Here is a 26,634-nt window from a genome sequence, read left to right on the forward strand (position 1 = left end):
AGTAAGAAAGTAAAAAGATTTTGCATTGACTTTGCATTGCATTGATTCTCAATGTGACTTGTCAAACAAGTGTTCAAAAGTTTGGGCAAACCTCTTGATAGTCTCACACTTTGACTGTGTTCTGTTAACATTAGTGTGAGTTTTCTGGGTCAGGTGGAAAGCAAACATCACTGTTGATTTTCATTGATCTATATCCCCAAACAACATTGATTGAAAGGAGTCATCTTCATCTGTATGCCTTTCTCAGCTCAGCATGTCTTAAATCCATCCAAACACTGCTTTCACCTGGCTAGTGCAGCTCCTCAAAATTAATTTCAGAACAAGGTGACTCCCTTTAACTACCTCTAATCTTAGAAACAGGTTTTTATTTTATTTAAAAGGCATGGTTACTCACGGCTAATGAAAAATGGCTAACCAAAAGACCTTCCCATCTGGATTTCACACAATGAATGAGGCTTTGCAATGTGAAGCACTGACCAATAATTATTTATGTTCACCTACGCTTATATTCCAAGTTATGGGCTGTGTCCGCAATCGCATACTCTCTTGAGTGGGTACTTATTTTGAATAAGTAATTACTTCACGGCCGGTAAAACAGTGTTCTATATAGTATGATTGTGTGTAGTATGAAAGTAATCCGGACATACTAAGATTGTTAATGTTGTCATTATGACGTCCAGTTATGACGCTTCACTGCCATTCATAAATCCTCTCCCGTGGCTTTTTGGGATAGTAAAGTGTCCATCATATTCACACTTCAGAATCTCGCCGGAAGAAGTAGGTCATCCGGGTACATCTTGCCTATTCTTTTATGAGTACTGTGAATTAGGACACACTTCTTTTGTTCCATACTGTTTCTCACCTACTATATAGTAGGGAAGTATGCGATTTCAGATGCAGCCATAGACTCATTTTGGATATTGATGATTAGTACTTAAGGTGACTTGGTTTTTAATGTTTGTGAAAGAAGTATCTCAAGCTCATCAAAGCTGCATTTATTTGATCAAAAATACATGAAATAATATTACAGTTTAAAATAACTGTTTACTGTTTTAATATTTTTAATCTGAAATGTATTCATGTGATTGCAAAGCTGAATTTCCAACATCATTACTCCAGACTTCAATGTCACATGATCCTTCAGAAATCACTATAATATGCTGATTTGATACTCAAGAAATATTATTTCTAGGGCTGTCAAAAGATTAATCGCGATTAATCGCATCCAAAATAAAAGTTTGTGTTTAAATAATATATGTGTGTGTACTGTGTATAATTAAATTTGTAAAAATAAATACACACACATGCTTGTATATATTTAAGAAAAATGTGTAATTTTTATATATAAAAATTATATTTATATATAATATAAATTATATATAAATATATACAGTATATGTATGCAAATATTTCTTAAATATATACATGCATGTGTGTGTATTTATATATACAAAATAATTATACACAGTACACACACATATATTATGTAAACACAAACTTTTATTTTGGATGCGATTAATCGCGATTAATCTTTTGAAAGCCCTAATTATTTCATTATTATTATTATTATTATTATTATTATTATAAAGTTGTGCTGATGCCGTGCTGCTTAATATTTTTTTTGTGGAAAAAGTGATATTTATTATAGATTTATTTTCAGGATTTTTACTGTATGCATCCATGCTGTATAAAAGTGTTAATTTCTGACCCCACACTTTTGAACAGTAGTGTATATAACCTATGATAAAATCAACACGTGCAGCTGAAAAGATGCACAGAAATATATATTTTTGTATAGCCATACCGCTGAACTCACTGTCACTGAACCTTACCCTCTTTTCTGTGATGAGGGGTGGAGTTGTCTGGGACCTGGACGCAGTACAGCTGCCGGGTCTGAATCCCTCCACCACAGAGAACGCTAACATTGTTAAGCCTTCTGTCCTGCTGGCTGAGGAGAGGGGCCACTTGACAGTCCCCCCAATCTGTGCTCTTCCACACATACCTGGAGAACAAAAGCACGCACCCGCTGTGGTGAAACACACTTCTTTTGTTTTGGACCTATAGTCTCATTATATTCTGCTGGGCTCCTCTCAAAAGTTGCATTGGATAAATGAACACAGAGAGCTGCCTGCCGCTGAAAGATACTAATAGGCGTAGCGTCCTGTTTTCCGGTAGGAAACCATCTACTAATGAAAATGCATTGACTAAGCAAAGTGTTATGATGCATAAAGCAGCAGTTTTTAATGAAATAACAGTCTGCTGCTATTGATCAAAAACCTAATCTCATTAATTAGCTTCTTCTAATCTTTTCAGTGCTCGGATGCAACAGGGGTTCAGTAAATAAATACTTGAACACAACACTTGAAAAATAATTTAGTACATTTTTTTTTTTTTTTTACACTTTCACATACAGTAGAAATGAATTATTACTGGGAGGCTAACATACAAACCTAGGGCAGTTTGGAAGTAAATCTCCAATGATGTTGCAGGCTTCCTTTTCTTCAAGGGCAGAGCATTCTTTGCCTAGTCCAATAGGAGTTTGCGTTATGCTTCGAGTCCTGACCCGAAAACCAGGCGACATGTCTGATGCCCTGCATGTCTTTGAACATGGGCTCCAAACGGACCAATCAGAGGTCTCGCAGTCTCTGGGCATAATGCACGACTGGAATGTCCCAGGCCCGTTGTCAAGGGTACAAAGACTATGAGCAAGAAAACAAATAAATTAAGAATGAGAAGCACAGGGAAAATATATTCAAACATTTCAATGCTGCCAAAAAGAACATAAGATAGTCTCTGTCATTTAGAGTTAAAAGAACATAGTGAGAATATGGTTTATAAAATGAGATAACAGCCATCAATTGTTCCTCTATTCTTGATAATTGATAGGGCATAATGAAAAACCTTTATGCATTTTGCAGTTATGAATTTGTGATTCAGTTTAAACAAACTCACAAAACAACAGATTATGAACCTATAGCAACAATTTTCAGCCAACTATACAGTGCATAATTTGCATAATTTATAATACAATATATGTGGCAAGTGAAGACTAAATAAATTATTGCTCAGAAATGTTTAATTTTTCATTATTCTAAGTATACTTGAGTGACTGTAAAGCAAACGAGTGCATTTATTTATTTATTTATTTTTTGCATAGAAAGACACCAGTGTAATGAATGTAAAGTGAAGGATATTATGATGAGTTATTCACTTTTGTGTCCTACAAAGCAACATCTGCAATTTAAAATATGAATAAATTCACAACAAACTGGATATCTAATTAGCGTATAAGTCACCCGATTCAATTACTTGTGTATATCATAATCCATTTGTGTAGCATTTATTTTCACTTCATTTTAAATGATAATTGGACTATAATTGGAAAAACTGCAGAAATTGAACTCAGGTGGGAAATATTCAAATCACTACATTTCATTAAGCATGCACGTAGGATTTACAAATGAATATGTTAATTGGAGTGAATGCTCTGTCTCACTGTAAAATAACACCGCGGCCTCTCTCTTGTTATTCTACACCTGTAGTAAACCTGTCAGACCCCATTCTGCTCTACAAACCCCCACACACTCTCTCCACTTTGAACTGAATGAAAATGCTCCGAAATCTGTGTTAAGCAAATGTGGAAAACTGAAAAATGCAGCAAGAACACCTACCTTTCCATAGACAAAAGACATTTCAATCGCTGAAGCAACTATTCACATATTAAAAAATGCATATACTGACAGAATATAGTCAGGTCTTGCTGTCAGATGCAGATTTGATCTCAGTGGAAATAACCACAGATGACGCACGCAACACCCAAGAAATGCAAAGTTTCACTGGCAGGTTACAATGCCAAAAGCGTGAAGAATGAAGATATTTGTGTGTCAAAGTGTCGCAGCCTCTTTTCACCTGACATGAGGATTAACAAGGGATGATCCCCATTTTACAGCCTGTTTAAAAAAGTCACATCAAGAAGTGTTGCTTTGTGGTCTTACAGTTATACAGCTGTTTCCACTTCACATAAGGCAATAAATCACCCATATTATAGATATACTGTAAAACACACACAAAAAATATTCCTTAAAGGGGAATTGAGAAATCAAATTCTTGATCTTTTGGCATAAGAGTAAAAATAAAACATAAAATAAAAATATCCTGAAAGTTTCCGAACCTAAAGTTCCTCGTTAGTATAAAAATAGCTTTTATTGAAACCAAGCTCAGAAAACGACTCATTTCAGATTTTGTCACATTAGTACATAATAGTGCGACAAAAGACTACTTCTACACCATTGCCTCTTTACCCCCTCACACAAATTTGCACGTTATGTAGTGGTAAATACGAGAGAGATGCAAACACAGGATTACTCAAGTAACAAAACGATAGAGATGACTCTTAGGGTTACAAGATGTTTTGAAGTGCCAAGTTGTGGAAAAACACATTCTTTGCACTGCCTTCCTTGTGATCCTAACATTAAGAAAGTGTGGATGAACTTTATTTTTAACAAAGTTCCAATTAGAATGCTTCGGTAAGACACTGTTCATTTGTTCCCTTCATTTTACTACAAGAAACAGTTCAACGCAGGCTTTTCAGATAGACTGAGTGAACTACATTGGATCCGACAGTAATGTCGCAAAACACAATTATGACTAACAGTGTTTTTTCATGTGTCACTAATTTCTTTGTCTGTTACAGATCGAAGAAGCTACAGTGAGCGACATCCTCTGTTTTGTCATCAGTAAGACATTACGACACATTTCATTAAAATTAAAACACAACTTTATCGAAAGGGATGAACTATGAATAGCCTAACCTATGAGAACAACAGTGTAACAAACAATGGTATAATTATTCATAATTCAGTTTAGTCAAAACCCAGTAAGTCAGCCTTTGTCAATTATAACTGTGGTAACTCCAAGTACTTATTTTAATATGCAAAACTATTACCCAATCATAGCAGTGGGCATTTAATTCCAAGTCTTGAATGTACTACACAGAAACCATCACTGAGTGCGAGTAATAACTTCCGACTACGATCAAAAGTGGATTTTGATCAAATAATGGGCAGATGTGCATTATTTGTAGTGTGTATTTGTTAGAAATAAGATTAAACTAAATAAATCATATAATTAAAATAAATATATATATAATACAAATGTAAATGTATTAAATAATACATCTAACTGTACAGGAACAAATGCATTAATGTAATGAAATAGCAACTAAATATTTTTCTAATTATGTTTTACATATGTTTATAACATAAATTTTTCACAGTATACATTTGGTCTTAATCCATGAATACATACAGATGCCTTTTTAAATTTTAGGATGGGGGTCCCTCTCACAAGGATGATTATATCTGGGCTCTATGGTGTCTAAAATATTCAAACCCCTGTATTATTAGACATAAACTACCTCAGAAAGCAAGTTGCAGCAGACAGCACCATAACACAGGTAAAATAGAGCAAAGACATGAAAGTCTACATTTGAGACTTAAAACCTTTATCATGAGTGCCTGCCTGTGAATCAATATTTTGCAAAGGAGGCATCTTAAAAGTCATGTTCAAAGCCTGCCTTAGTTCCAGCATTCATTATCCTCAGTTTGCAGGAAATCCATACTCTTTGTGAGAGAAGGATGAGCTACATCTCAACGACTTCTTATTCTACCGAGAGCGAGACCGAAATGAGAATAATGCACAAACTACAGCGTAACAGTGATTGACCGTCATTCCAAACTCATACTATGGATGCAGAGATTGCAGCAAGAGAGTAAATTCAATCCTTTCCATCACGCCAGAGTCGGTTCTGCTCAGAGATCCAGCTCTCCCATGCTGCCGTCGCTGCTGCCAGAGGCATGTCTCTCTGCTCACCTTGTATAGTACGGCAGCGGGAGGGAGATTAATGGAGGACTAACCGATTTAGCTAGGCCCACTTCACAGAGCCGCTTCAAAAATCCAGCTGCACAGCAATTCCTTTCACACAAGCAGCAGCAGTACCTTGCTTTCAAGAGCATAATCTGGGATTTAGACCTTAAAAGGGTTTATGTTCTCAGAGGGTTTGTCTTTCAGGCATGCATTGCTTGTACACAGATTATTGTAAATTGAATAGACACGCCTGATGTGTCTGCGTACGTTCAGGGCTTCTTACCTCAGCATGGCGTTCTTGCCGTCGCTGCGCATGCAACGAACTTGGCGCGTCTGGTAGCCGATTTCCACGTCCAAGCCCTTGAGGCTGTGGTGGTGGTGGTGGTGGTGGTGGTGCAGCTGGGAGCTCTGGATATGCCGTTTCACGGTGTTCCTCTCGGTATCTCCCGTGCTGAAGTCCAGCATGGTCCTTCCGCTCATCCAAAGCCCCTTGTGTTGCGGCTGCCTGCACTCGCTCCAGGGGCCGACTTTAAGGCTGTAGTGATGCTCGCTTTCCCCAACCGGACAGGGCAAAAGGTTCGCGCAATTCCTCGTCTGGGTGAGGTTAGGACAGTTAGCACCTCCGTACATCGGCGCAGCGAGCACATGGCGGGTCCGATGCTGGAGACCCCTGCCGCAAGTTCGACTGCAGCCGGACCAGGAGGAGAAATCGGACACAACGCAGTCGTGAGGGCAGGGGATCAAGCAGGCCTGTTCGAGCGCCGGTCGCGGGGAGAAGAACTCGCATATCCTCTCCGTAACAGCCGTGCGGTTCGAGGTGCGCACGCAATGGACTTTCCGTCTCTGGATGCCGTGCTGGGCCGTGACGCACTCCGCAGTCCGAGGTTTGAGCTCGTTGGACTGGAAGGGGGCTAGAACGCACGGCCCCCATTCTGTCACCTCCCATTCGAAGAGATCCTGGTGCCACTCACACACTTTAAAGCATGACCTCTGGCTCTCGGGTTTGTCTGCGTGCCGGCAGTTGGAGTGGTGCGTGGTCCAGCCTTCTGTGTGGATGCACCACACCGTTCTGGACTGGACCCCGCCAGTTCCACATTCTTCCCCCATACACCTGCCCCAATGACCTGGAAAAGTGGAGAGGAAAGAATGAACAATTGCTCTCGAACTTAACTCTTTCACATAAATACCTCTGCACTCATAACTATGAGCTCAACCCAGTACATAAATCATCAGGATATCAGTGATAGAGCGCATCACCTGGACTGCATTATGCTCTACTTTAAAGGATTAGTTCACCCAAAAATAGAATTCTGTCATCATGTACTCACCTTCATGTCTTTCCAAACTCATCTGAATTTATTTAAAGCAACAGGAAGGATATTCAGACAATAACTCCATAAACTTGGGTTTATTTATGACAAAGCTATCGTATTGCTTCAGATTTTTTTTTGTGTGTGTGTGTGTCATTTTTGAAGCCTGGCAGACCCAGATGAACTTTCACAATGCAAGGAAAAACTACATTATACAATTTAAGAAATTTGCAAGACTTGGGAAATATGGGAAATTTTGGTTTATTCATCACATAAAGCTATCATATGGCTTCAGACTTCAACCTCCACTGTGTGTCATTTCTGAAGCCTGACAGACCCTTATCAATATTAACTTGCACACTACATTTCAAAAGTTTGTGGTCAGTCAAATTTTATTTTTAAATGTTTTAGTCTCTTATGCTCACCAAGGCTGCATTTATATGATCGAAAATGCAGTAAAACATGAATAATGTAAAATTGAAATAATAAAATTTAATAAAATAACTGTTTTTTGTTGAAATATATTTTAAAATGTAAAGTAACTTATTCCTGTGACGGCAAAGCTGAATTTTCAGCATCATTACTCTTCAGTGTCACATGATCCTTCAAAAATCATTCTGTTGCTATGTTGATTTGGTGCTCAAGAAACATTTCTGATTATTATCACAGTTTGTGATAATACAAATGGTATTATTGTTTTCACAAATGGTGTGATGCTTCATATTTTTGAGGAAACCTTTTTTTATTTATTTATATGATATAGATTTTTAGTAAAATGCTAAAGTTTTGCAATGTACAAGTCCTTACACTCACTTGTACTGAGTAAAATCATTCATCTATTTAAAAAATATATTACTGAACCCAAACTTTTGAATGGTAGTGTATCAAGTGTCTGAATTAAAAGAAAACATTACAAACACTGCTAAAATATCTGCTGAGCGTTGTACTAACACCCAACAAGGAATATTCTATTATCACTGTACAGCAGATAAAGAAATGCTTAATGAAATGTAGCTACATTTTGCAATAGTGAACAAACACGTTGAACAGACACTTTGCCAATTATTGCACTGTACGGCATGTGTGTTATTAGGGACTTTGTAGAATAAAAATTATATTATTTTAGTTTTGTTTCATTTTAAATTGATGGCCACATTAAAAGCTCATCTGTGCAAACTGAAAATAGAAGGTAAAAAATAAATAAAAAACCCAGGTTGGCAGGAAAGCAGCACACTCAGCTACAACATCCTAAACTGCTGAATAGTACTGTAGCTCACTGAAGCACATCATGAAGTTATTTCTTCATGAGACACCGCCACAGGTTTACCACAACACCATGTTTATGTATTTAACTGAAGGAATTAAACATCTCTCACACACTTTTCTAAGCTAAGTCTGTAAAATAGCTAATAACATGTAAACACCATCATTTCACGTTCATTCCCCTAAAGAAGCCAAGCTAATACCAATGTTTAAAGGCATTTCAATGCCTCCCACAGACTCCCTCCACTGAGTCTATAGATTTTGACTGCACATGCACAAATGGATCAAGATTGATTTGTCCTCTGTTGTTGTATCTGCATTTAGAAACCTTCAGGATAAAACCACAAGATTCAGTAAGTGAATGCAGCTGTTGTGTTCTTTAAATTCACACTGAAGTGTGTAATTTCTGCGTCACTCGCACATTCATTCACACACAGAATGAAAATTTCAAAAATAATCACCGTTTACAAACTGATAGTTTCGCCCCAAACATGCTAATGGTTAAGTCAACGTTGCTGTATTGAACTGGTTCGGATGTTTAAAAAGCGGGGGAATCAAATATTATATTGCACAGACCAAAGATGAAAAACCTTCTCAGTCTGCAGACACTCTCAACCTCAGAATCATATTCATAGACATTAGAGTGTGAACTACAGCTTGTGGGGCTATACAGAAACGAGCAGGCACAGACTCAACATGGTTGTTTGTAACGCTGAACACCGATTTCAGAGTGAAGGATCAAGAGTGGAGCAAATATCTACAATGCAGACACTACAACAACCCACTTCATGTGGTGAGAGGTGTATATGTCCGCAGACCTGCAAACTTAGAAGAGATGAAAATGGTGACATGTTTATGAACTATATAGTTGTTGGAGGGTATTTTTTTGTGATATTAACATGTAAACAAAGCATTCTGGTGCACTTTGACAAGTAAATAAAGGGAAACGACAACATTTGCTTCAAGTAAAAAAAAACAAAAAAACATTTATTGACACTAGGGCTGGGCATGCGAATCGATTAACTTTGATTCAATGTTGATTAATTTGGGGCCTATCAGGTATAGTACATGGCTAATTTCCTCAAAAAAAAAAAAAAAAAAAAAAAAAAAAAAAAAAAAATTCTCTCAACTAATGCTGTAAACCAGTTTTTCCCAACATTTTTTCAGCCACGGCACCCTTTGAATTTTTTCAGAAAATTGTGGCACCCTACAAAAGTATTGTTATAAAACTACTTTGAAACGATACCTTGAAATGTATCGATTTTCAATACCACAGGGAAGAACCCCCTACTGTCATATAGATATTTTTAATATTAATAAAAAAAATGTCCATCCTTTGTCTATTTTGATCACTACCGTAAACATCAGTGTTTATGTCCAAATTATAAACCTTAATCCCAATGTTCTGTGATAATTTGAATTATTAGGGTTAGTTAGGGTTAGGTTAGGTATTATTAGGGTTAATTAATTGTGCAGCTTTAGTCCACAGGAAGCCGGATTACAGCAGAATTAACCCGAGCTAGCACACCCGAACAATACACAGTACTGTATGATGCTCCTGAAAGAATCAGCGTTTTTGAATTAATCACTTCAGCAATTGATTCACTGACTTGCTCAAAGACTGAACAAATCAGCATTTTTGAAAGAATCAGTTGAGTGAATAATTCAATGACACTCAAAGACTTAATGGATTTTTGAGCAAATCTGTAGAGTGAACGTTCAATAACTCACTTAAAGATAGTCGTTTGATAGTCCATCGGTTGAATTACTTATTCAATGATTCCCTCATAAACAGTCAGCTGTAGCCACCTACTGGAGTAACAATGTAACTTGTGGAAAGAGTCAGAGGAAAACTCTTTCCCCACCACTAATGCAGACTTGCAGTCCGTCTGGAACAAACACAAGAAGAATGATACAAAGACTGAAAAGTCTCAGTATAAATACATATGTATAAGCATATGCATATGTGTTTGTCATTTCTTATCCAGAATAAGGAGCAATATGGTTTGGACATTGGTATAGATCAAAAGTCTGACATTGCAAAACTACTGCACCTTCCCTGCCACTGTTGCTTGGGGCTAAAGCGTTCAGTTTGCAGAACTGACATGAAATATCCTCAACATGTGTACACACCTGCACACACACACACAGCTGCTGATTGTTGATGATCCAGCCAGCTCATAAAATCAGTGAATCACTGATCCCTAACAAGCCACTAGCTGCTCTCAATCCACTGCACCTGGTCAGCTCAACGTGTTTCCGCACCCCAGCCTCGTCCCAGCCAGTGTGGCTGTTCCAGCACCAGCTGTGCTGTGCAAGTGATTTATAGCAGCTTGATTCAGAGTGATTACACTGACAGAGCAGCAGCAAACACAACAAACCGTTCCTTTCCAGAGATCTACACCTCCAGGGCTGAATAATCACACAGTCCATCAATGGCCAGACCCTTCTCATCCCACTGCCCCTCTTTTGGTCTCACCTACAGCCAGTGGCATCGCCCCATTCATTACAGCTTTTGTAACTACATCAAGGGATCAGCACTGCGCTTGACACACCAGGAGGCCTATTCTTTTCACCCACAGCCTGATTGCAGAAAAGTGTGATGATCAGTTTTATTATGACAAGTAACAACTATTCCACTTACATTCTAAAAGCATAATTTACACAAACAATCATGTTCATGTTGTATCAAACACATATGCTATTTTTTAGGGAAATTTACATACTAATACTAATTACAGACTAATACAGATTACCACAAACAGACAAATACATATGTCTTTTCAAGAATGCTCAAAATCCTTTGGTTGTTGTATTGACAGCTTAGCCCAGATGTTTGTTACATTAACATTTATGCATTTGGCACACACTTGTATCTAAAGTAACTTACAGTGCATTCAGGAAAGTTAAATTTGAGGCTTGATTTTATTGCATGTTTATATATAAACTTGCTCACTATGCCTTGCATTTTATTACTAAAATAAACAGCAAAGTTTGAAAAATTTCCATCAATATGCAAATTATTGTGAGACTTGAAATTAACTGTTAAGCGAGGTACTAAATTATTCATGACTATATCTCCATGCTGAATCCTGTCGTGTTTAATTTATTCAGTCTAGCGAGTGCTTAATTATTGCATTCGTATATATGGCACCTCATGTGGTTATAAACTTGTAGTCCATCCATCTTTTACTGCCCTTAATTTCATCCAGGTGTCTGTTTGGATTGATGAGAAATATTGATGACTGATGTTTAATTACTTAATAATTGAGTGGAGTTCAGTCAGCTGCGGAGCAACACTCAGAGATGCTGAACACAAACACAAACATCTCAGACCCATCAAGCCAGATGGAGCTACAGTAAACACTCCAGATGTTGGAGGTGAGGAACATGCAAGAACTGTGAACGGTAACATCTCTTAAACTGCACTCCCCCCCTTGAGAGCATTAAAATAAGATCTGATTTTAGAACTGATTCAGATGGAATTCTACTTAAACATAACTAAAAATATCTTAATAATATTCATATTAATAATAAAGAAGATATTAAAATAAGTAGATACTACACAGTTCCACAAAAATGAACACTCACCAAGCGCCAAATGCCAAATCGTGTGTGTATTTAAGATTTAAAATCCCCCAAAAAGCTTTTGACTTAAATTAATAAAATAAACAGACAACATGAAACTCACTTAATGACAAACAGATGCTTTCAAAGGCTCACATACGCTTTGTGAAGAGCACTTGTGGCTGTGCGTCTCAGTGTAAGTGGATAAATGCACTTGCATCTCAAAATGCTTTAAAGTCAAATTATATCTGCATTGGTGTGAATGCAGCCTATTAGATTGCCTGCGGTCTATGATGTCATCAGCAATAATCGAAAAGCAGTAAAGCTGAGAAAGAGAAAAATCTCTTGACTTGAAAACATTCAGATACTTAAATTGCCCCTATTGTGCTAATTTAAAGGCTACTATTAGATTTATATACATCCAAGGTCAGAAACACTTTCATTTTCTCGTTGCACATCACTCCATTTCTCAAAGAGACTGAAAACGGTTAGCTTGAGGATTCAGTCTCTCTTTAACCTCTTAACCAGCACCCCTATTTTTGAGAATTTTCTGAAAATGACATACCCAAACATATGTCTGTAGCTCCTAAAGGGTTAGTTCACCCAAAAATGAAAATTCTGTTAGTAATTACTCACCCTCATGTTGTTCCAACCCCGTAAGACCTTCGTTCATCTTCGGAACACAAATTAAGATATTTTTGATTAAATCTGAGAGCTGGATCACTCCTCAATAGGCTTCTAAGGGATTATAACTTGCTGGCCCAGAAAATGTATTAAAGACATCGTTAATATAGTCCAAGTGACTCCAGTGGCTCAATCTTAAGTTCATAAAGCGACAAGAATACTTTTTGTGCACAAAACCCCCCCAAAAATAACGACTTTATTCCACTATTCATTTCCTTCTCTCTGGGCCTCAAGTTTTTTCACGTAGTATAACTGCGCAGTGCTTCTGGGTTGCAGTGCTTCTTCTACATTCTGTGCTGTTTTGTGTGCATTCACTAACCAAGCAATACGACAGTGGTTCAAACACTATTATATCTTTAAAAGCTTGCCAAATTTTGCTCCTACCATAGGTGTAATTTGTGGGTGGGACATGTCCCCACCAGCCATCTTGCATGCAGCACAAATGTATCCAATACAAATGAAACATCTCCAGTTGAACTAGCAGAATATTCATTTTGTTCGTTTGTTAAGAGGCGATCTGGAATGTGTTGTTTTTGAAATCATTCTGTGTTAATTGTTGATTATCAGTCTCATGCAGTCTTCACACAGACGAGCCACTTCAATCTATCGCTTAACGCCGTTGCAGAGACTCTCTATTCATTAACGTGAAATCTCAAAACAAAATGCACAAAAACATGTCACTGCTCTTGATATACAATCACTGATGAACATCTTTGGTTTTAATGAGAGAGAAAAAAAAAACATGAGGGCGGATAAGAACCCGGAACCTCTGATACGCTTAACAAAAGTTCTACCACCAGAATAAATAACTCAATTGAAATTAAACATGAATTATTGTACATATCCGATATAGCATTGTAATAGCAACCTCAACACACACACACACACACACTCCCGCCCACTGATTTTTTTAAACAAAGGTACGCCACTGACTCTTAGACAGAGAGCAGAGAGATATGGGTTGCCGCTCTAGTGACTGACAGGCTCAGTCAAACTCATATTATTCCTGAGGTGTAATTGCATGTCTTCTGTAGTGTAAATGACTCTTGACATAGAGCATGCGAGCTGAGGGCTAATCGAGTGAGGATACACTCTCACCTCTCCAAAGCTATCAGGAACACTGGTAACACATGCCAACTGAAGGAAAAACAGTGATGAGAAGACGGCAACAGAGAAGACCAAGGACACAAATCCTATAGGGAAAATTGAAATGGCCCAAATTGTGCAATTGAGATAACATGTTTTGGCTCATTTTCAGTGTTACTGAGCCTCTTCAGTTCTAAAGACAATGTAACCAGAGCATCTGGAAAAACTGCAAACACATTTTGAACAAAGGAAAGGACTTAATCAGACCAAAAACGAGCAGATTTCCATGACAGCAGTGAGATTAAGATGAAGATCGTCTGTCGCGCTGATGTGTTCCTCTAAATACTCGCAATCTAAATCTCTGACAGGCAGCGAGAAGTAACTGTGACAACACTGAGAATTCAAGAGATCCTACAATGACCTTGTTTAAATGGAGTGTTTTAAAGATGAAATAACACTGGAAGGACCACACTTTTACTGCAGTTCAAAACAGGCCATCTGTGCTTTTCTCAACATTAAGGGGGAATTCACCGGGAAATAATTTTTATAGATGAGCTGTCTGCATTGTTTTAGCACCATTCACTAAAGAAACTGTGCAAATGAGGTAACAGCACAAACACACCAGAAAATTCTGGACGCAACATTTGAGTGTGGCTGTGAATGAGGGCGATTATTCATGCATATAAAGTTTAATCATGCTTTAATTAATTACATTAATGGCATTGGCAAATTGTGCTTACTTTTGTGAACAAGTCGTAATCAATATTAAGCTTAATTAACATCAAAAGGAGGCGGGTTCATGCTTAAAAAATAGCAAAATAAACTTCTAAAATGGATTCTAAATTACACTAAATAAGAATAATTAATAAGGATTGCGTACATTACAGTTTAACTTTGACGTAAGATTTTTTTTTTTTCATGTGCTCACAAAGTCTGCATTTATTTTATATATATAAAAAAAAAAAACAAATTTCTTTCTTATTATTATCAATGTTGAAGACAGACAAATGTTTTTTTGGAAACCGTGATACATTTTTTCTATTATTTGATACATAGAAAGTTCAAAACAACAACATTTCTTCGAAATAGAAACACTTTGTAACATTACAAATGTTTCTACTATTACGTTTGATCAATCTAATGCGTCTTTACTGAATAAAAGCTTTTAAAATCTTACTGACCCAAAACATTTGAACCATAGTGTATAATTTACACAGAAACTCGTTACACGTTACATGAATACGGCCCAATTTCTTGCATTTAAAAATTAACTAGTTATGCTGGATTGTGGGTGGTTATAGTGGTTATTTTTGCGCTGAAATAGCGTGCTAAAGTAGTGCAACTGTTTAGTGAATTCCCTCTTAAGTCTGACGTCTTTTTCCACGCTGAATGCAGAACTGAATGGATTTCAGGTGAACATACTGTACACACTGATAAATATGAGGATTGTGCCGTCAAGAGTGCTTCCTACAACAAAAGCATGTGATAATCCCTCCCTTTGACTGCCTCTTTCCTGTGGAGAAAAACAGAAGTGTCAGCCACTGCTGGAGCAAGGTGTTATCTCCAGAGCCATTAGACAGGGACGGACACTGCACTGGCATTCTCCGGTGGTTGGGGAAGAAGATAAATGGAGTTCTTCACAGCTTCCATGCATAAGATGGGACATGCACCTTCATCTTGCTCTAAATAAGATTTGTGGCACCACAACGAAAAAGTGCACCAGGAGACAGAGACAAAAAAAAAAAAAAACTGTACATCTCAGGGAAAGGAAGAGGGGATGTTACTGTAAAGTGTGTCATATACAGACACAGAGTGAAGAAAACAATGTAAGTGTACTGACGGGCACCAAATAGTTCTGTTGAATGCTTTTAAAAACCCCTCCTGAGGTGGTCAAATTGCTCAGATCTCACAAGTGTCTTGGAGGGCATTCACACTTGGTCTATTCATAAACAGATTGTACAATCCAATCTGAACAGATGCAAAAGTCCAACTCTACTATTTGAGAAATTCATTCCAGTGGTTCTATGTGTTTTTATAGTAAGGTAACCTAAAACAAAAATGTGGAAACATCTAAATTACAGCTTTATTTGACTAAAAAATGGTGGATAAAAAAGTCCTTAAGCTCACAAAGGCTGCATTTATTTAAGCAAAAATACAGTTAACAGTAACATTGTGAAATATTATAACAATTTACAATAGCTGTTTTCTATTTAATACATTTTAAAATCGAACTAATTCCTGTAATGGCAAAATTCCTGTACATTTTCAGCAACCATTTCTCCAGTTTTGGAATATGGTGAATTGGTGCTTTCGTTTTTTCAATTTTGAAAAACGTTGTGACCCTTAGTGTTTTTGTGGAAACCATGATGGATTTTTTTTCAGGATTCTTCGATAATTTTATGTCTTTTCTGCTACTTTTGATCAATTTAATGCGTACTTACTGAATGCAAGTATTAATGTTAAAAAAAAAATAGCCATTTGTACTTATTATTTTGGTAAAATAAAGTGCCACAACGCCATTCCAGATATCTCAGGCCCAATTTAACTCCTGGATACACCAATGAGAGTCATTTTTAGGTATCAGATAAGGTAGAAATCATTGTGTATGCTGTATATTTTCGCAGTGTATACTATACGACTAAACCATAGCTCTGGGAAACAGTGGTGTTTATGGAGCGGTGTGTTTTAGAGCAGCTTATATGATACATGAATGTGAAAGATGTGCGTTAAGCAGAAGCCTGCTGTAAGAAGAAGTCAGCTCCTGATACATGACAAAAGCTAAAAACGAGACATTCAAGAAGATACTCTGTAATTTGGGACAGATTGCGCTTTGGCAGCACCAGCTGCGTGCTGAAAGAAATATGCAGCATTTTGCATAGTGCGAATATGGCAAGCCTATAAGAGACACGCAGACAAACATGTTTATTTACAGCAAACTCTTGTCAGCGTAGGATCATCTGACAATTTGTGACAAGATCCAGAGCCTGAAAGCTCTTGAAAGATCTTTCATCACTCATTCCTCATCTACTTGGATCTGAGGCAAATAAAACCATGCATTGGGAGACGGAGTCAACTCTTGATGTAAATCATTCATGACATAACATTCATAGATTCTTTGTGTTCTCAGAGCACAAATGCTCAAAACAAACAACTAAACAAAGTGGAAGAAACAAAAATTTAATAGTCAAAAATAACATGCTGTATTTGCAGAGTTGGACAGATCAAAAATCTGACTGTTTTCTCTGGCTTTTGAAATGGCTTGAAATGCATTTAAAATGGAACCCGAAAGATAACATGATCTTTAACAATGAGAAGATTGACAGCGTAATTCACCCTTGTCACTAGTAATTGAACCACGTATGATGGCACTTTAAGGTCATTAGAGTGATAAAAAAAGGAGCTGCTATCTTTCCTCATGCCATCTTGGGGAATCAAATGCAAAAAGGAGGAATAAATTACCCTGCCATTTATGTTGCAGTGTCCTTTATATCTGCAAGAGTATCTGTCCCTTTTCATTCCAATGACTGAGAACATCATCAAATAATCTATTACAGACAAAAATAAAAATATTCTTATTAATAATAAAAGTTATAATACAAGAGACATGAATTTTATTTCAGTCAAATCTAAGGTGTTTAATGTGTTCCTCAGATTGTGATTATTGCTTAATGCATGTCCTGTCTATGTCCTGCATTAGATATTTTAGTTTTGGCTTCTGAAGCCGGAAGAACATGCACATGCAGCATAAAGACTAGGGTTTGATTCTTAACGCCATGTCCTAACCAGGCGCAATGCGATAAGATTCCAGCGGCAAGCAATTTGTCTCTCCACACCAGACGCGGCACAACACGACTACACGATGTGACAAAATCAATCACAGCCAATCAGAAGAGCGTGTGGGCGGGCTCTCTCTTCAAGCGCACTGCACCCGCAATGAAATGGAAAAGTACATAATCAAATTCATAACACCATTTTAACATTATTAAAAATACATACTGAGTGACTGGTGCAGGCTTTTGTCACAGATACACTTTGTTCACATTGAGTTCACAGTCACGCATCTTGTAATGTGTGGGTGCCTTTAGTTTGTGAAGATTCATTGCATGTATTCATGCATAAGTAATGCAACAGTTTTTTTTTTTATGTAGGATGTTATTGCAGCATTATTCACAGTCAGTTCTATTAGATTAGGAAAGGTATAAAAGTATAAAATCAGTAAAGTCCTTTACTGAAACCGGTTAGTCTACTCCTGCCTTTTCAAAATGGATTAGATTTAATACTCACTTTGGAATGACATGACATTTAAAACAGATAAAGTTGAGAATGTTGCTGGGCGATAAATTACATCACCTAACAATGCAAACTAAGTGCAAATTGAGCAGCGCTCAAGATCTTCAGATATAGCTTCACACTAGGTGTCTCTGCAGCTACCATCTGCTTGTAATTGCATGCAGCTTTAAATGCAAAGTACATGTAAAAACGTGTACCATCTAAACAAATTCCTCATGTACTGCTGCTAATTGGGTTCTAATTGGGCTGTTTTAGAGGACAAGTCTCATTGGACTAACGAGAGAGAGAGAGAGAGAGAGAGAGAGAGAGAGAGAGAGAGAGAGAGAGAGAGAGAGAGAGAGAGAGAGAGAGAGCATGTCAAAAGTACATGACTTCCACAAATGTATTACACTTAGATACAGAGATACAGAGTGAAAAAAAAAAAAAAAAAAAAAAAACTCAATATACAGTGTGAACGTTTTCACGTCATGTGTCAGGCAAGTTGTGTTCAGACACACATGGAATCTGTGTACATTCCTTGTGGGCCTTGCAATTTCACACAACGTTCAGCAGATTTCTATAGAATCTGAATGTGCATCACTCAAAGATCTACACATCCAAAACAATTACAGTTACAAAAATGTACAGTATATGTCTATATGAGACATTTATCATATGTTTGTACGCAAATACATCAAACAAAACTTTACAAATGATGTGCTCTTTCATAGACGTGTGGTAACTGCATTATTTTTGTTACACCTATAACATTATTGTTTTATAATGGAAGAAAACAGTGTCCTTTCCAGATCTGTTTGCCTCACACTGTTGGTGGTTTTGCAGGAAGGTAGATCCACTGGGATGTATTTATAGACTGCATCTTGAAAAATGTAGGGGTGAGCGGGGCACAAACTAACACGGGGCTAGATGTACTGTTTTAAACACTTCCACACATGCTAGCATGACGAAACTTAGTGTATTTACTAGTTGCCATATCAACACTATATAGAGAAAAAATTGCGCCAAAATTGTGAAATCTTTGGAAGATATCACTGAACATATATTTATCCATAGCAAAAGTACATTTCTTATGTTATTTTTTCATCTCTGTTTTTTGTGCTTATTTAAAATGAGACAAATCTGATATTATTTTAATCTCCAATCTGTTATTTAACAGTTGAGATAGTTATACAATGCTGATCTAAGCAGCAGAAGATACTAGCCGGGTTTAAATCCCAGTTGTGCAGGTGGGGCATGTTGTTACACTGCGTTATAACGTGCCACTATTAGAACTAAGCTATTCTATTCTACATGCTTATGAATTCTACTGAGAAACCATGAGAAAAAGATGAATAAAGACTGTGAGTCCATGTTCAGAAATTATTATTATTATTACTATGCTGACTAACTATGCTGTTCGTTGTCAAACTCAAAAATGTTTTTATTTTTAATTATCAATAAAATGCCATTATTTTATATAAAAAAGTGAATAATTGTATTTTATTGAGAAAATAAATACAAATATTTTTTTTTTATTAGATCAGATAACATTTTAAGCTGTCATATGGTCATGCTACAATGTGCCCCACCTATGGGGCATGTTGTCACAGTTCACTTCCATTGATAAGTAAAACAATATCGCTTATTGACAAATATTCAGACTCAAATATATTGAAAATATTCAGATTCAAATATTGGGTAGTTTAAATGCTCAGAAGCATTTAACTCAGAAACAACGCAATGCAGACTTTTTACAGCTTCTGACTCTACAGGCAAAATAACAACACATATACAGTATATCAACAACTTGCTAGAGAAAAAACAATCAAATTTAATGCCAGCATGTCTCTTTCAACACCACTCCCTCAGCGTGAGGCATTTCCATCAATATCTAAACATACCGAGTACATGACCCTTTCATTTCTGAAAACAAACCAGCTCCCTTTGAAGGAGAAATGACCCCATAGAGTATAAAAGCAAAAGCCCAGCAGCAGCTTTGGCTCGGTTTATCATTACAGCTGTGTTCTCTCTCACAGCTCATTGAGATGCAACCTCAGGAGTGTCTCGTTTAGGATCCCCGTGCCTCCACCAAGCAGAATAGCACACACAGCTGAAAGAAACCTGCAAACGTGGTCGTGGATCTGTGACTGGTTGAGATAAAGGCGGAAACGCATTTACTAGTTCAGCTCGTTTGAACAGAACCAGCGAGTGACATTAAAGAATTGACTGGTAAGACACCTAGTCGAAAATCGTGATGTCACAAATTGCGGCCATTTCAGAAGGGTGGAATTTTTTAAAAATAATTATTTACTTAGATTGTAACCTCTTATGTGTGTAAATATCAATGACATTTAGATTTTCCATTTCATGAATCATGACCTCTAATATGTAGTAACTTACATTTTAAAAACAATATTAACAGTTACTGTAGGGGCTGTTGACACAGAACATGTTTTTGTACACACATTAGTCGTCTTCTAGACTTTGACCGTTGTGCTCATCTTTTGCAAGCATCTCGCACACGAGACAGCGCTCATTAAGGCGCTCAAGTTAAAATAACTTTTTTTAAAAAACGTGTCTTGAGACACTGAAAAATCCTTCCAAACCCATAGGGATTTCGTTCATCTTTGGAACACAAATCAAGATCATTTAAATAAAATCTGAGCTAGTTCTGTCCCTCCATTGACAGCTACGCAACTACCACTTTGACGCTTCAAAAAGTTCATAAAGAGGTCATAAAACTAATCCGTATGAATTGAGCAGTTTAGTCCAAATTTGCTGAAGAGACTCGATCGCTTACTATGATGAACAGATTTAATTTAGTTTCTTATTGACATATAAACATTGATCAGCGAACATAAACAGAAGCTCAAACGAACCTGCTTGACACGCAAGAAAAAACCTCATTGTTTTCGCACATAAAGCAAACATGCTTGGGCTTCCGTTTATCATAACTGATGCGTCTGTCCATTGTATGAACAAAACTTTTGAAAATATCGCCTTTTTGAGTAAATGATGACTGAATTGACATTTTCTTGTCTTTCCTCTATGCAAATACACTTAAATACTAGTATGATTACTCAAACTTTCTAATACACAGTCAGCATGATGACCCAAGTCTTAATTAATGCATATTACATTTACAGGTAACTTAAACGGATTGATCATTCTAAACGGATCAAAAATTGCGGTCTAAAAACCTGGTCTAAAGGCAATGGCGCAGTCTATTTCAGTTGCCTCAAAATAGCAACGTGCCAACAATGCGCCTGAACACACCTCGCTTTCAGACCAGCACTCCCATGGGTGCAAATGCATTTGCCATTTAAACAACATGGCACAGGACGTGAAAATGATAACTGCGTCGGGCTGAAACTAGCAAAAAACACTTGAGTCGCACCTGGCGCTGCATTGTGCCGGGTGTATGATACGGCCCAATGACTCACAAGTGACTTGATTTGTTGCTGAATAAATCTGGGTGTTTGAACAAATCGGTTCAATTTCAATAGTCAATTATCACCACTGGTGAAATTAATTAAGATGTATAATGAATCGCAATGCACATTTATTCAGTTTACTTTTCCTTACATGATCTAGCACACTGCTCTAGACGTTTAGTGGTCTAATGATGCCTGAAATTCTTTTCCTTGAAAAGCGCAACTGCACATCATGCAGGTATCAGTCTCATTAAGAGGCCAGAAACACTGTAATCTGTCTTTGATGTAACAGTCAGAAGTTATTTAATAAAGACTCAAATACAAATAGCCATCAAATCACACATTTGACATTTGTAAGTGAAGACATTTTATTGCAGTCAAAAAATAAGTAGAGTAGCTGTGCAGCATGTTAAAAATAGAATGAGGATGTCCGTCAGCTGAAGGCACATCAGGGGTGCTTCCAGTGTAGACAGCTCTGTTGACTGTAATAAGAGGGAAATCTAGTTTTGCTGCACAACACATCCAGTGTGGCTTGTTTGTTGTCACCTAGGCTGCAGCTTTTTACCTATATATATATATATATATATATATATATATATATATATATATATAGAGAGAGAGAGAGAGAGAGAGAGAGAGAGAGAGAGAGAGAGAGAGAGAGAGAGAGAGAATATATATATATCCCCCCCCCAAAAAAAAAGTATTTAGTGTCTCATGAAAAATGTCTGAATGTCACTGCATGAGATATGAAATTATCAATAGACTTGGAATATATATATATATATATATATATATATATATATATATATATATATATATATATATATATTTTTTTTTTTTTTTTTTTTTTTAGCACAAACACACATTTCACAAAAAAATGCATTTAAAAACAAAATGCAAAGGGTAAAAATTGATCTGTGGGGCAGATTTAAGGATAATATTTGAGGGGTATGAATCTCCAGTAGTTTGAGAGCCTTGGATTACACCAATAAAAGCCATTTTTAAAGATCATATCAGGCTAAAGTAATTCTTTAAGGGACAGTTCATCCAAAAATAAAAAAATAAAAACTCATGAACTTGTTTTCTACTCATACTTTCTTCTGTAGAACACAAAAGATAATGTTATGAAAAATAATTTTTTTGGTCATACTATGAAAATCAAAGGCGTCCAATGCTGTTTTAGACCCTATTGACTTTTCATTGTATGAACACTGAAAATACTTTCATTTGTGTTCAACAGAAGAAGAAATTATCATACAGGGGTGCGTTTCCTATACAACTATATAGCTCGCTGCTTAACTACCATAGTACGATGCATCGTTGGAGAAATCAACTAGCTAGTCACGACTGTTTCCCGAAACCGTATGTCACAAAGTATCGTTCAACCACGTTGGTTTATGACGTCTCGCACGTGGTGGACTAATAACTTATTTTAATTAATCTGTTTGAGATCGAATTAACGCTAGATTTTGTCATATAAGTTACAAACATGGCATCTGAAGACCATTTCTAATTTTTCTCAGTTATTTTGCTTTATTACCAGACTCAATATTTGGCTCGTTCTTACATAGTAGAGCACGTTCGCACATGCGCACTCTTCAAAAACGGTGCTTTAAATCTCTCGACAAAATAAAAGAAGTAAATGACATTTGTATGTATTCTAAATAAATAACACGGGTTGTACTGAATGTCAGCTTGCTTATTTTGCTAAAGATAAGGATTTATTCAGTCTACATCTCATGTAAACTAGAAACTATGCTTCTAACCACAGCTCGAGAGCTGTCGTTCCAACCACACAAGTTTGCGATGCTGTTTGCGAACGTTCGTTGGAATGATGGTTTCGGGAAACACCAATTCGTTGAACTATGCTGATAACGACGGAACTTACGACCATAGTTGGCTAACGATGCTTTCGGGAAACGCACCCCAGGTTTGGATCGACATGAGGGAGTAAACGATAGAGTTTTTGGAGGAACTTTAACTCTCTTTTTACAGTGCACCTCACAGAATATTTTTGTCTTTTCTCAAAATAAAATATCTGTTAACGCAACAACTTCACATTCTCTCCATTAACAGTACACTTCACAGAATCTTTTTCTGTTTTCTCAAAATAAAATGTCTGTCCCTCTACGCAAATGACTCTGTAGTGACTGTGTGAGGATGTGTAAGACATCATACTAGTAGTACAAAGTCTTAATTAATACAAATGACATTTACAGGTGACTTAAATTCCCTAGTGACAAGGATAAGATTCCATATCTAGGGCAGTGTTTCTGTTACAGTCTTTCTGACCGAAATCCATATTAATACATTGTTGAGAGAATGTGGAGTAAAATACAGAACAGCAAGAATTACCATAGTCTCAAGCCTTGGACAGCAGTGTGACAGGAGGACAATGACATCCGCTGCATCTTAGCTACGCCTCTCGCAAGGGCCCCTGGAGTGGCCCCGAGGCCATGTAATACCATGTTAATTACCGCACGCACAGTATAGAGTTTCAAACAGGACTGTGTGGAAGAGAGGAGAAAATCTAATCGCAGGGGAACCAATTTTACTGAATCTGTTGCTGCACTAGCTGGGTGGGTAATTTGTGATGACACAGAGAAAACATTACTGCCACAACAGTTGCTGAGCTGAAAATTCCTACTTGATGGAAAGTGATGGCTTTTTGACAATGTTTTCGTGTCAGTCCCCTAACTTAGGCAGTTTTTTTTCTGGCAGTGCTGTCACAGTTACATTGACTGTCATATTAATTTCCATAAAATGTTGTCAAGTTCCTTAAATCTTCTGTTTGACATCGCTGTTTATTATCACATTCAGTTTATCAAGGCCAAAAAGCCACTTTAAATACAAAAAGGGTTTTGGAAAAGAGAAGAGAAAACAGTCCAGTAACATTCTACAGTATTTTTGAAACACATTTATCTGTCACTAGGTAATAGCAGCCACATAACCAGCAGGACCAACAGTTTGTGCTAAGCAGAATATGTTTTGTGTGGTTTGTATTGGCTGTATATATATATACTGTATATATATACACACACATGATATTGTTATTTTTAACATATATTATTTGTATTACTTATAACGAAAGATTATGAGATGATTAAGACTAAAAAAAGAATAATTGTAAATAATTACATTTCACAACATTACAATTTTTACTCTAACGTTACAAGTTATTACTGAAAACATTAAAAGAATAATTTTAGTAATGTGTGTACATTCAAGTATGTATCCGACACACTGCTTCCATTACGAGCATATGGACACATCCTCCTGTCCCTTCCTGTTAAATAACACACGGCTCTTGGCCTTTTACCAAAAGCACCAGATAGTTTGGTAGTCATGCCAGCACCTACAGAGTGTGTCTGTCACACTGCTTTCGGCAATCTTTCCCCAGAGTTCACACCTTTACCTATTGTGAAGCTGGAACTGATGTTACAGTACACATATTTGTGTGTTTAGAAAATGTGTTATTTGCACAGTGTGAAAAGTATATGACAAATGGGGACTAATTATGGATATTCCAACATTCTGATTTAATGCTATTTGTCATAAATGACATATGGTGATTTATCAGATGTGAGATATGGTAATGTGTTCCACATGGCTACACTTGCTCATGGAGACTTACTAGACAATTACTACTACAGCTTTATGGTTGTGAAGCTCAAATTTGTTCCTCTACAGTACTTTTTTTTTAACTAACAGATAGAATAAAGATATGTAGTGAAGAATGCGTTTATTTAGCTAAAATGGTATGCAAAAACAAACCAAAACAAAAGCTTGGGAGCGTGTCTACCAATATATCAAAATCATTAAAAACATAAGTTGTTTTTGAATCGATCTGCAAGGCTTAAATTAGCAATTTACACACACACACACACACACACACACACACACACACACACACACACACACACACACGGTTTACGGGGTCTCTCCATAGGCGTAATGATTTTTACACTGTACAAACTGTATTACCCTACCCCTAAACTTTCACAGAAAACGTTCTGCATTTTTTTAGTAATAAAAACCCCCACTGTTTTTTAAGGACAAACCATCCTGTATACACACACACACACACTACATGTATTAAACAAAAAATGTATTAATTCTATAATCAAAATAACAATTTATTTAATTTCCCAAGAAAAAAAAAATGTTTTAGTAACTTTGCATGTGGTTGATAAGATAACCTTCACAGCATCAAGGAACATCAGAGGCAGAGGGCTTTCTGAAATCTGTATCTTGGCAAGGAATGTTCTGTTGGGAATGAAAATGGCTTGGAACATTCCTGTCTGGTGGGTCTGGGGAGGCTGAATGTAAAGCTTTTAAGACAACCTCAATCAGCTCCCCCTGCTCATGAAGATAGCACACACCGGCTCCAACTCCCAGTCGCGTTATCGTATAATGTAAGGAAAGCCTTGAACACTGCATCTTACACTATGTTCCAAGGTCAATTTACTAGACAGCACATTCAGATGACAGTTACAACACCAGTGAATGCCGTGAACCAGTTGTTTTGGTAAGAAAGTATCTTTCTAGAACATACATGTTTGTTATTTCATTGACAAAATAATGTCTTCATTGCAACAGGATAAAAAGGGCAGACACCTTCGTAAGGACTTTACTTTTCCTCCTAATTTTTCTTACTTTTGATCCTCAAAAACCATAATCAAACCTCCTGCAAGGTACAAGAAAACAACCCAGACTGCATTAAAGTGCCCCTATTATGCTATTTTAAAGTTTCCTAATGTTGTTTTGGAGTCTCCTACAACAGGTTTACATGTATCAAAGGTCAAAACTGTTTAATTTTCTCATAATATACATTTGCACATCACCACATTTTCAATGATTCTCAAAAGACTTGTCAGATGAGTCAATCTCTCTAAATCCCTCCTTTCCGCGAGCTGCTCTGCTCTGATTGGCCAGACAGCTCCGTCTGTTGTGATTGGTTTACCGTGTACAGTGCATGTGTCGAAAACAAAACGTACTCGGTTACTAACGTAACCTCGGTTCTCTCTAGAAGAGGGAACGAGTACTGCGTTTTTATCAAAACGCTACGGGAAAAGTCTCTTTTCACGAAACACTGAAGCAAAAAATTATCCTTTAATTTTCATATATGTAAAACGCGTTGCGGCAGCAGCAGACAG

At 36.9% G+C, this 26,634-nt stretch overlaps 1 protein-coding gene across 1 annotated transcript in view; it reads right to left on the reverse strand.

The window, feature by feature from the left end:
- thsd7ba (thrombospondin, type I, domain containing 7Ba) overlaps positions 1–26,634 on the reverse strand; it is a gene marked incomplete at both ends in the record, with an annotated part of 176,577 nt that overhangs the window by 132,083 nt on the left and 17,860 nt on the right. The window contains 3 exons of the mRNA XM_081368568.1: positions 1,833–2,002; positions 2,451–2,699; positions 6,149–6,989. Coding sequence (XP_081224694.1) covers positions 1,833–2,002; positions 2,451–2,699; positions 6,149–6,989 — 1,260 coding nt within the window. The remainder of the gene's footprint in view (positions 1–1,832; positions 2,003–2,450; positions 2,700–6,148; positions 6,990–26,634) is intronic.

Source organism: Scardinius erythrophthalmus (assembly GCF_964197995.2).
Source record: "Scardinius erythrophthalmus genome assembly, chromosome: 6".
Taxonomy (NCBI): Eukaryota; Metazoa; Chordata; class Actinopteri; order Cypriniformes; family Leuciscidae; genus Scardinius; species Scardinius erythrophthalmus.